At 39.1% G+C, this 12,715-nt stretch overlaps 2 protein-coding genes across 2 annotated transcripts; one reads left to right on the top strand and one right to left on the bottom strand.

Annotated features, from left to right (window-relative positions):
* Window positions 1-599: 599 nt before the first annotated feature.
* On the bottom strand, window positions 600-1,876 carry H2AC6 (H2A clustered histone 6). The gene has a single exon (XM_014788691.2). The coding sequence runs from the start codon at window positions 1,816-1,818 to the stop codon at window positions 1,426-1,428; it is 393 nt and encodes a 130-aa protein (XP_014644177.1). The 5' UTR covers window positions 1,819-1,876; the 3' UTR covers window positions 600-1,425.
* Window positions 1,877-2,136: 260 nt separating this feature from the next.
* On the top strand, window positions 2,137-2,585 carry H2BC4 (H2B clustered histone 4). The gene has a single exon (XM_004432043.3). It carries the CDS (start codon window positions 2,152-2,154, stop codon window positions 2,530-2,532), a length of 381 nt encoding a protein of 126 aa, XP_004432100.1. The 5' UTR covers window positions 2,137-2,151; the 3' UTR covers window positions 2,533-2,585.
* The last annotated feature ends 10,130 nt before the right edge of the window (window positions 2,586-12,715 follow it).

Below are 12,715 nucleotides of genomic sequence, written 5' to 3'. Positions count from 1 at the left end.
AAGGTGCTTACTCCTTTTTCTGCCGCTTTGCCTTCACCAAACTCCCACTCTAGCCGCTTCTTCCGCTGGTGGCTGCAAGACCGGTGGGAGGCGGGAGGAGTAAGGAGGAGAGAGGGCTGGAGGCTGCCTCAAAACCTCCCGACTGTGTCAATATCTAGGAAGTGGGAGGCGCGCTCGCGGGAACCAGTTTTTTCTTAGATTATCTCTGCCTGCACACACTCGAATTTGAATGCTTCAAACGAAACAATTCCATGCAAAATGCTTCAGTGCAGCTCCAGGACCATTTGAGTAAGAGGCTGTCTCCTTGGGCTTCCGGAGTCGCTGTGCATCAAATCTTGGGCAAGCCTTGGCCCACTCAGTCTCTTTGCCTGCCCATTCCCCTATCAAAGCACAAACCGACGCAACCAGAAAATAAACTTGGTGAGACATAATCCTGGAAAATAGGGTCCTAAAGATTTTTGCACAGTCCCAGATCGCTACTTTTTGGGGTTGGAGCAGCTATGTTACCAGATTCCTGGTAGCGACTGTTTTGGGGAGGCCTACGGCCCTATTCTATCCTTTTTTGGGCTCCGTTGGGAACCTAGGCGTTAGTCTCTAAAAATATAGTATTAATATATTAGTATAAATATAGTATAATATAGTTCGTTGAATGTCAGCCATCTGTCTAGGTTAGGGGCATTAAGTGGTTTAATTGGCACAAGAATCTAATAAAGACGCCATCAATCTACCCTAAATCTACGGATGACAAAATTGAGTACGAGATTAGAAGGTAGTCCCCAATCTCAAAATCAGCAAATAAAGTCTAGATTGTGTATTCTGAGCTACCATGTATTACTAACTCCGGGGGAATCAATTTTTCAGAGGCCCCTTTCAACGCTCTGGTAAGTTTCAGACGGTACTTCGAACGTTAACGTGAGCGGGAGAGATTAACTCCTTTACAGGTCTGCAGCCCGAAACGTGGCTTTCTAAAATGGTCTGGTCAGGAAATAAGACAGGGAGGTTACCATTATGCACCGAAAGTTTGTCTTCAAGAACATCCGAGTACTTTGCAAGGCAACCTTAAGGTTAGAGACCGCAGTATATCTCTGCAGTTAAACAGCATCTGGGCGTGACTGACCATAGGCGGGATCAGTCGACTGTCTTAAATTCGTATTCGTGAGAGTATCAAAGTACATATAAACATTAGATCATTAAGGGGTTTACCCTTTTTTGCAGAGGTAGACCCATTTCTAGCTCTCCCTGAACCTGTTCTTAAATAAAACCCGTGTTTCTTTCTTACTTATCTAGCTTAGAAAAGACAGGCTTACCTTCGCATCTTTTTTCTTTTAACCTAGAGTGATACTAGCTCTTTCACTGAAACGGTGGGGGCTCTGAAAAGAGCCTTTGGGTTTGAAAGCGTTTCCGGAACCTCAAGCGCCTGTCCAATCACTTGCCCTTGGCCTTGTGATGACTCTCGGTCTTCTTGGGCAACAGCACGGCCTGGATGTTGGGCAGGACGCCGCCCTGCGCGATGGTCACGCGGCCCAGCAGCTTGTTGAGCTCCTCGTCGTTGCGGATGGCCAGCTGCAGGTGGCGCGGGATGATGCGCGTCTTCTTGTTGTCGCGGGCCGCGTTGCCCGCCAGCTCCAGGATCTCGGCCGTCAGGTACTCCAGCACCGCCGCCAGGTACACCGGCGCGCCAGCCCCCACCCGCTCGGCATAGTTGCCCTTGCGGAGCAGGCGGTGCACTCGGCCCACGGGGAACTGAAGACCAGCGCGAGAAGAACGAGATTTCGCTTTAGCGCGCGCTTTACCTCCTTGCTTTCCTCGGCCAGACATCGCAAAACAGAAACACACCAAAAACACGAAACCACGTAGTTGCCAAGACAGACCAAGTAAAGAAGTAGGTAAAACACTGCTGCTTTTATAGGCATTTCCTGGGGAGTAAATGGAGTTGTCTGATTGGTTATAACGAGACTCAGGTAAGTAACCAATAGAAAAGCCTTATTTCCATACTTCATTTGCATAGTTCTGCCCATGGATGACAGCCTTGCTGTTTGTCTTCCAATTAACTAAGACGCACTCTGCATCCCTCATTAGCATAAAAGCCCTATAAGTAGCAGAAATCCGGTTCCTGCTTTCATTTTAGTTCTGCTGTTTTGAGGTTCTAAAATGCCTGAGCCAGCGAAGTCTGCCCCAGCCCCGAAGAAGGGCTCCAAGAAGGCGGTGACCAAGGCGCAGAAGAAGGACGGCAAGAAGCGCAAGCGCAGCCGCAAGGAGAGCTACTCCGTGTACGTGTACAAGGTGCTGAAGCAGGTCCACCCCGACACCGGCATCTCGTCCAAGGCCATGGGCATCATGAACTCGTTCGTCAACGACATCTTCGAGCGCATCGCGGGCGAGGCGTCGCGCCTGGCGCATTACAACAAGCGCTCGACCATCACGTCCAGGGAGATCCAGACGGCCGTGCGCCTGCTGCTGCCCGGGGAGCTGGCCAAGCACGCCGTGTCCGAGGGCACCAAGGCCGTCACCAAGTACACCAGCTCCAAGTAAACTTGTCAAGTAAGCGTCTTTACACCTAACCCCAAAGGCTCTTTTAAGAGCCACCCATATATCCACAAAGAGAGCTGTAATCAAACACGTGGCTATGCATGATGGCGTTGGCAAATTATTGTATCTTAACTAAAAAAAAAGACAGCAGTTCGTACCCTATTCTCATGTGATTAAAACAGGACAGACATAAAATTGTGAGCACTACGGATTGCAGCCTTTGACGGCTTGTACCAAATGTTATTCTTTTACTCTAATTTGGGCTCATCTCAATTGAAACCCACGCTCTTTTTGGAGTTCTAGTGCTCAGTCTGCTGTAGTTCGTCTTGTGTGATTTGAGTGTGGAAACTTAAAAACTTGCGTGGGAAGCCGATGGGTTGTAACATGCAGTCAGGATTGAAAAGCTCTGCTTTCTTTAGAAGGTGCCTGCTCAAAATTGCTAGTTAACTTGACAAGTCTCCACGAGGGGCAAAACTGAAAGCAAGTAGTAGCGCCGGGAAAAGAGGGAAGCCACTGAGCTAGGCATATCCAAAGTCTCCTTTAGGGAACTTTCCCTTACCAGACAACCACAGGCAGAATGTGGGCTGGGAAATTCCACCTTCCCTTAAGCATGTATGATCTTTGCTCCAGGCAAAGATTTTAAGGTGAAAAAGAAGCACTGTCTCCGTTTATTTTATCCAAGTCTAGAACACATTTTGAGCCCTAGGGATGAAGTTTGCTTTCTCCGTGAAAAGCATGGGAAAGTACAGGAAATAAAAATTAAAAAAAAAAAAAAAAGTACAGTTTCGGATAAAATGCTTTGTGATTTAGATTACAAAGTTATTTAACATAAGGGCCTTGTGATCTTAAATCTGCAATTTTCTTTGACACCTGGGAAGAATACTAAGGCGTATCTGGCACTAGACAGGCCTCCATTTGAACACAGCTCTGCAATCACTGGCTGCCTGACCGGCAAGAGTTACCTGAGAAATGGTGTAGCCCTGGACTAATTAAGGAGGAAGCGCACATGTAGGACACTGGCGGATGCTTGTCACACAAGCTCCTCAGCCAAACTCTTTATGTTTTCTTGAGTCCTTCAACTGAAATCGGGTTTTTTCTATGCCCCCCAGTGAGCCTGCTCAAGGACTGATGGTCTAATCCAGACTGACTGCTCCTAACTGCCAACTAATCAATTTACCCCAAAAATGTGCAAACGGATTCACTATTCCCAGGCTGACTACAGATTTTTTTCCTTCTTCCCTTTTTCTCTTATATAAATTCTGGCTTTGCCTTTGTTGGATGAAATAATTCTATTGCTTGTTCTCCCATGAATACAAGAGCAGGCTAATTATTAACTCCTTGACCATTTAAATATTTCTGAAGCTTCCACCACTAAGACATTGTTTACCTGAGTCCCACCATAGGAATCAATAGAAATGTGTGACCTGAAAATGTGCCTTGTCCCGCCCTGGGCACTTTGAGCTCTCTGCTTATCTTCCCTTGGCTCTTGCATGCTACAATTTGTTTTTGCCCAAGTTGGTTTCTTATTTTGGCTCTTGTTCTGATTATACTCTGTCAGTTGGGTGCACATGAGTGGTTTTATAGTCTGATCATTCAGTGATTAGTTGGTGGCAGAAGACAGGGAAACTGAAATCTGGTTCATTTGTTAATATTTTCTGGGCTGTTTGTGTTTGTCTGGGGATTCTGATATTCTCTGGCATCTGAGAACTCAAGATCAGGAAGGGGATGTTTTTCTTTCTGGCCTTTGATGGGATCCATTATGTTTGGTGTTACGTGTTTATATGCTGTGGGTTCCTGCACCTAAAGATCAGAGTCTCTTTCTTCCTTTCAAAACTTTTTTCGTGTTTACTCATTATGAGTCCAAATAGCTGTCAATGTCTACAAAAATAGCATTCCTGCTTCAAAGATAATACCAATATAGAATGACCACCTATAATAACTTTCAACTTTAATCAAGTGTTAGGCCTAACAGGAGACTTAGGCCAAGAAAGGAAACTGCATCTCCAACATGCCATGGCCTGTCTCTTGCTACGCTGAAGCCTCCAAAGCTTGTGATTCAATAATTCCAAATTATTGTCCCTTCAGTCTCTTTAAGTAAGATTAGAGAGGAGAGAGAAGAAACATGTCATTATAAATCTGACTGAGACAGAAAAAAAAAGAAGGCTTCCAATACCAGTATAAAACAAACATTTAATAGTTTCTAAACCTTAATGTGTTTATTGTGAGGGACATGGCACTGGAAACTAGAATTTCCCACCAAATTTAATAGGGTATCAGAGAATTTACTCATATTCTCAGCATTGGTGCTCCCTGAGGGATCTCTCATCTTAATTATTACATTTGTTTCTTAATTATCTTTCTTTCTTTAACTAATCAACATACTTAAATCTGTGGCTCTGTTTTCACCTACTTTAAATTTTGTTCCAGTTCCACAATTAGCTCCTCGAACTTGCACAACAATTGAGAATATTTTCTATTTTATGAACATAAATAATTTTAAGGAAATTGTCTACCTCAGCAGGAAATTAATAAATTATAATGTAAACTTAAATTTTTTTTTTTTTACAATTTTATTTATTTATTTTTTCCCCCAAAGCCCCAGTAGATAGTTTTATGGTCATAGCTGCACATCCTTCCAGTTGCTGTACGTGGGACGCGGCCACAGCATGGCCAGAGAAGCGGGGGGGTTGGTGCGCGCCCGGGAGTGAACCCGGGCTGCCAGTAGCGGAGCGCGCACACTTAACCAATAAGCCACAGGGCCGGCCCCTGTAAACTTAAATTTTAAATGGCTTATATAAAGACTAAAAGATATATCAATTTAAAATAAGAGAAACTCAAATCAAAATCAAAATTCTCCTAATGCTTCAAATGTGCTGCCTCTTTGGATTGTAACTCAGAGAAAAAAAGAAAGTTTAACCGAGTTTAATTATTGGTCTCTGTTAACAGGTTACAAGGTAAGAAACAAAAGAGAATTACTCTATTATTTTAAAGAACTTAAATATTTTAATTCATGGTATGTAATTTTACAGGAAATTAATCACATATCTCTAATCAAGATAACTTTTTGGACAAATTCACTGGTTTAATAATTTTGTTTTAAAAACTTTATGTCTTTTTCTTTCTGATTGTTATAGTGTAAAAATCATGTTAGCACAATATTCTAGTTTACATAATTCTAAAGTTTAGTTTCTAAAGTAAATTTTAAAAAAATTTTTAAAAGCCCTAATTAATTTGAACTTACTAAATTTCTTCCACTAGGTTTACTGGTTAGATGAGTAATATCAGTTTATGTAAAATCTTACAATTGTAAATTATACATTGAACGAAATTAAATCATAATAGATTGTTATTTTTAAAATGGAGTTAATTTTTCTAATGTTACAAATCATAAGGACTCGATATGTCAGCTTAAATACTGAATTCACAATCTATAGATAACTTTAGGAATTTAGATAAATATTAAATTGAGTAAATTAATGCATGATCTTTGGATATGTAGACAATTTCTAAACTGGAGGGTACAAAATATGCATCACTAAAAAAAATTTGATCTATGCAAGTGTCTTATTTTTGCACAGTTTATAATGACCCTAGATTAACAGGTTAGAGAACATATAGATGCCTTAGGGGAATGGAAATAGATATGCTTGGTTTTGCCACTTTAAATTTTTAAAAGGGATATGTAATATGTATGTATGAGCCCAGAGGACCAGGCAGGTTTTGGATGTTTCCTTATTTTCTTAAGCCTGTGAGGGAACACAATTGCCTGCTTTTTTTGAGGGTTGTCATTAACACAAACAGCTCGGACTCTACCATGTACAATAGCTACAGAGAAACACAAATATGCATACAAGATAATGGCTATATTTAGTCTATTTATTAGGAAGTTGTTACTGTTTGTTAATGTAGTAAATTCAATTTAATATGTATTGTTTTATTTATGCTGATAAAGTAAATATACTTTAGAGCTGAAGTTAAAGGCTTTGAAGTTAGCATTATATGAATTTATTATTGTATTTATCTATGGTTTGTTTATTTGTCTATATCTAAACACACATACATAAAAGTTTACTAGGATTGGTTAAAAAACAGACAAAAAACACTACAAGGAAGAGAAAAATTCAGAATTCGAATGGGAATTTTTGATATATTGTTGTGTCTTTGCCAAGCTTTAAAGCATTTTTGACGAAAGTCTTCACCTCAAAGAACTTGCTACTATCACTTTTTGTTGTGTTTTAAATGACACTCTAAAATAAAACTGTGACCATTTTCTTGTTTTTATATACTCCTGATTTATGCTCATATCTTTATGTAATAACCAGTTTTCTCTGACAACTTTACTTTTTACCTATCCTAAATTCAAGCTCTAAATCCAAAATAGTAAAACTGTTAAGATGTCTTTTACACCAAAAAACTATCTCAGGGTTTCCTTGATGGCCATTGGGTAACCAATGATTTATTCCCACACCTTAAAGAAAGGAGGGATGATAAAATAATTAGGTATATTTGGTATTTTTCAAATATCAGCTATAAAATCACTGTTTAGTCTGCTTTAGATAAACTCTTAAATATTGTTCCAATGTAAATCCAACTTCCCGACCTCCTTCTCTTTATAAAGGTGAATCCCACGACTTTCTAACGTATCTTCTCACACTAAACTTGATTTATTCTGGTTTGTCTGATGTTCCACCCTACTTACAATCTTGACATAATATTATTTGGAGATTAACTGTCTCTGAAGAATAATCCAAATGTACTTTTTACTGTTATATTCGAACATAATTATTCTATAATCAATAACTCAGTCTACTTAATAGCTCAGATACGAGAGTGTCCCTTTGTTCAAAGCTTAAGAGTTAACATACACACTTAGAGTAGATATGCCTGGGGATTGTTCATTACTTTCACTTGTATGCAAACAAAAGCGTTTTCTAACTTATTCAGACAGCTCAATCAACATAGGGGCAGGAGTAGGGGGAGGATAAGTACTGGTGACAAAGGAACAACTAAAGAAAATCTCAGTGGTTAAAATTAAAGGCAACGTTAAAGAAAATACCCCAACTGCAATGCAAAAGATAGCCCTTAATCACTTCATCACTGTCAATACTATAATCACAATTGTGTAGTCTGCTTTCTAAAATAGAAAAAAATAAAATCAAATACAACCACCCCATCAATAAAAATTGACTGTCTCAAATCTCTCATACTGCTTGTGTAGCCAACCATCTCCAGACTTTATAATCATGTAACAAAAAATAACTCCAACTACAATCACAAACTAGTTCAAATTTTGCAAAAATGTTGATTAGCCTAAAGACTTAGGTGATTGAATCTTGCCTTATCTATAATTAGTATAAATTGAAAAACTGTAAAGGTGGGGCAGTGCTTTAACCCACACCTCAAGAACCATAACGTTAACAAATCAATTTCATGTTACTGTTTCAAAATATATGATTTTTTTTCTACATCTGGGAATACTTTAATCAATACTTTTAAATGATAAAAGATGTGATCATAGGTCAAATACTTCTTAAAATCTATGTAAAAGTATTCTTCTTAGACAGATCACATCAGTCCATATCATCTCCTAAACTGCAGAGAAGATAATACAAGATAATTTAAAGTAAAACTACCAAAAAGAACTTAAATTTACTGTGCCAGAATTTTACTCCTAACCCTAATTATAATGATAATATGGTCTACACCTAAGGATTCCCAGAAATTCTCATCATTTGAAATTGTACCCCAAAATCCATGTGACTTGGTTTTTCTTTTCTTGTGAGTTTCACTTTGGGGCATTCTGATATTGTCAGATATTATCAATAACTAATGTTAGCTACACTATCATACATCCAACAAATGCAAGCTACTTTTCAAAAAAAGATGCCAACAGACATCCCTCTACATAGTATACAATTAAGGACTATATTAAAAGAGACTCCAAGAAATGTTAACTTTATAACAATGCTGGAAAGGGCCATTTTCAGGACTTTTAACTACAAATATTGCTTTGCAGCTTCAGACAAATGGATATTTGAGTCCCAGTGTAAAGACATTTAGAATCCCACCACTTGGATATACACCCTCATTGGAAACCCAATCCTGAGACTCATTAAAAGATCTCCAGAATTCTGGAGTAGGAAGCTTCCTCCTAAGATTCTCCACATCAAGATGAGATCTAGAATAGACAGCTTCTTCTTTCTTTTTCCTGTTCTATTACTGTTTTTTCCTTTTCTCCATTATTAGTCTTTCCAATGATTAGATTTCGGATCTGGTCTTCCCAAGTATTAAAAAAGGAAAAAAAAGTCCTCAGAGCCTGGCATACTAATTTTTACATGTTTTTAACAAGGACCTTTCCACTTTGACTAAAATTTCCTAAACAGAATGTGTGCAATATAATTTATCTCTGACTATGGCTCAAATTAGAGTTGAAACGATCAATTAGTAAAAATGACACTTGTTTAACCAAAGTCTATCAAACTGATCTTTGAGACCTATTCTTCTTATTAAGAAAAGTCAATTAAATACTTGGAGACAGGGCCGGCCCCATGGCTTAGCGGTTAAGTGCATGCGCTCTGCTACTGGCGGCTCGGGTTTGGATCCGGGCGCGTACCGACGCACCGCTCGTCTGGCCATGCTGAGGCTGTGTCCCACACGCAGCAACTAGAAGGATGTGCAACTATGACATACAACTGTCTACTGGGGCTTTGGGGAAAAAAAAAAAGGAGGAGGACTGGCAATAGATGTTAGCTCAGAGCTGGTCTTCCTCAGCAAAAAGAGGAGGATTAGCATGGATGTTAGCTCGGGGCTGATCTTCCTCACAAAAAAAAAAAAAAAATACTTGGAGACAATACAGATTTCAAATATCTCTTATTAGATTTGTGATTGCCCTTATAACTTTTTCCCCTCTTCTTCTGTCTAATATGAAGATGGCTAAATGTTACAGAGAAAATGTAAAAACCCACATAGTTAGACTCACTCTTTTATGAGACTCTTTTGACCAAATGGGGGAGTTGAGAAGCTCTTATGCTGGAAATTGTGAAGATAATGGCCCACCTAAGATGGAAGTGCTGATTGAAGTTCACTTGAAAATGTTATGTGAAGCCTGTCGCATGTGCTCCATAGCCAATCTTGACAGTTTCTAGAGAATGACTGTTTTCTTTGAAAGTCCTCCTTGGTCTATGCAAGAACATATTGTTTATATGGAGATCTTTTCTACTGAAAATAATGTACAAACATGATGTCTTGTTCCTAGACAATCTGAAGACTCTTTCTCCCCTCTTTCTGTTACATAAATTATCTTTTTTGACTTTGTTGGATGAAATCAATCTATTGCTTGACATACCTTGTACACAAGTACACAATGTGCTAATAATTAACCTTGTACACAAGTACACAATGTGCTAATAATTAACTAAATTTCTGAGTTACTGTTTGACAAACCTACCACTCTGAGCCTGTAGGGTGGTAATAATTACCTACTCATGAAGATGGGGTGAGGATTAAATAAAATAGCAAATATAAAATACTTGTCCCAGAAATGGTATCATGCCAGTAAAGTGGCTGCACAGCATTGCTCCATGATGAAAAAAGTGTTGCCTCTAGAGACAGAACTTCCAAGTTTGACTCCCAGCTTGCCACTTATTAGCTGTGAGACTTAGAGGCAAGTCATCTAATCTCTCTTTGCCTTAGTGTCCTTATCTGTATCTTGAGGATGATGGTAATATCACCTACCTTCTAGATGTTTGTGAAGATTAAAGATCTTTAATGCATGCAAAGTACTTTGAGGAGTGCCTGGCACATGGTAGGTGCTCAGTGTCTGCTGATGTTTGACAGATTTCATTTAAAACCTCCCTTATACCCCTAAAAGGACCTAAGGCAGCTTATCACTGAAGACCTTGGTAGAGGCTGGCCTTACAAAAATGATGAGAATTTCACAAGTGATTTGATGTAAAAAGAATGCCAACTGATTCCATTGTATTTACCTTGGGGAAACAGATTGGAAAAAAATGCATTTTTTTTCACACATACTTAACTAACTTTCTAGGCATATTCCTAAGGACATAAAGAATGATAGCTATCATTTATCTTGAATATTCCAGATTTGGAAGAGTGTGTAGATTCAGCACTATGCCAGGTAATACAAGCAGTTTTAAAATAAAAGGCATTAAAAATTAGCTGGCTTTTCCAAACTTTCACCCAGTGCAATCCTGGATGACTAAGCATAAAAATAAATTGGGGCAAATACACAGTTGCCTGTGACCTTTCCTGTAACACAGGCTAGGCTCTGACTAAATTCTCTGCACTCTGAATATCAGCTTGATATATCTTTAGGTACTACGGGTTCATTATAAATTAGGAAATAGAGAGTAAATCTGGAGAATGAGCAACTTTCTTGGTCTCCCACCTCAGTTCTGGGGCTGGGGGGGGTGGGCGGGAAGTGGGGCTTTTGTTGGCTCATGTAAAGACTTGCGTAGCCTTATCATCCAATAAACAATTTGCACAGTAATTAAGAGAAAGTGTTGGCTTCATCTTGCTATGGATATTCATGCCCTGGTATTAGATCCCCCAGCTGTAGGCTCAGAAGGGATGAAGGAGCGGAAATGATGGTGCTTGTCTGATTCTGTGAGGAGATATACCTCCCTAGAGGAGGCCATACTGGGGGTAAAACCTTGACCTCATCACTTACAGTCCTAAGCTTGTGTTCTGACCGTATCATATTCTCCAACAGTAAAAGAATTGGCTTCTAAAGCAATAAAGATAAAACTTGGTTCTCATTCTTTTCTCCCTCGTCTCCTCCCTTTCTCCCTTCCTTTATCTTCTTTTATTGGCCCCAACTTAGCTATAGGACAGAAAATAAAAATACTGAAGATTAAAAAGCACCCCTTTTTTGTTGAATTTGCTTAAACAATTAGGGTAATAGATGTTGGGACCTAGATTTAAAACACACACATTTGGGCTTTAACGCATTTAAATAAATATGTTCTTAAAATTTGAAAAAATAAATAAATAAAATTGTGTGTTTAAGAATGCTATATAATGATACACGTTCTGAGATCTTAAATGAAAGAAAACCTGCTAGTCTAAGAGAGGAAGAAAATTTCCTCTACCCTCTGGCTTCTTCTGGATGGTCTAAGAATTAAATTGATATGAGACAGATTAATAGGAGAAATTCAAATTTAATTAATTCCGTATGTACAGGAACCCCACATACATAAGAGAATCAGAGACCCCACATACACAAGAGGTTGAGAGACAGAAAGATAAAGTGAGGTCTATATGCCATCTTGAGCTAAGGAATGAGATAGGGGCCTGAGGCTTCAGAGGGGAGGAGGGTAATTCATGGGATGTTAAAAAGAGCAGATGTTCACTAATTAAAGGCTTGCTCTGCCATACAGATAGGTCATAAAAAGTTATTTCCAATAATAACTCTTATTATGGGCAAGGCCCTCAATTTAAATTCTTTAAGGGACAGGTAAAATTTTTTAGAGCACACAGGGTCTTGATTGCCTTTAGCTCAAAATATTTCACATGCTAAAGTGGCACGTCTTGCAGAGGTCTGTTATGAACCCCTTCACTAGCCTCAAGGGTAGGTCAAGGATGTGCAGCAGCCATCAGAGTAAGGGCTTTTTGAAGGGTTTGGAGAGTGCTCAGAGTTCTTGACTTTAAGCATCAGAGACTGAATCAGGTCCAGTTAATTCTACACACAAATAAGGCTGAGTGGATTCAAATTTTTTTTTTCCTATATTCTTCTTTTAAGATTTAATTTTTTAAGAGCAGTTTTAGGTTTACAACAAAACTGAGAGGGAGGTACAGAGATTTCCCGTATACCACCCCCCCTGCTACACACGCATAGCCACCCCCATGATCAACATCACTCACCAGAATAGTACATTTATTTATTTGCTAAGGATGAACCTATTTTGACACATCATAATCATCCAGAGACCATAGTTTACATTATGGTTCACTCTTGGTGTTGTACATACTATGGGTTTGGGCAAGTGTATAATGACATATATCCATCATTCTAGTATCATACAGAGTTTTTTCACTGCCCTAAAACGATCAGAAATTTTAATCAACTGGAAATGAAGAGAGGAGTCAATGGGACTTCAGTCTACTAGCATGTGAACTGGAGTGTCATGGATGGTCTGGAATGGGCTCAAAAGAGCTTTATCTTGCC

The sequence above is a fragment of the Ceratotherium simum genome, chromosome 13, assembly GCF_057802395.1.
Source record: "Ceratotherium simum simum isolate JZ-2026a chromosome 13, ASM5780239v1, whole genome shotgun sequence".
Classification (NCBI taxonomy): domain Eukaryota; kingdom Metazoa; phylum Chordata; class Mammalia; order Perissodactyla; family Rhinocerotidae; genus Ceratotherium; species Ceratotherium simum.
This window is presented reverse-complemented; position numbering and strand designations above follow the sequence as displayed.

Coding starts and splice junctions, on each gene's coding strand:
- H2AC6 (XM_014788691.2), bottom strand. CDS start 1,818: ATGTCTGGCCGAGGAAAGCAAGGAGGTAAAGCGCGCGCTAAAGCGAAA.
- H2BC4 (XM_004432043.3), top strand. CDS start 2,152: ATGCCTGAGCCAGCGAAGTCTGCCCCAGCCCCGAAGAAGGGCTCCAAG.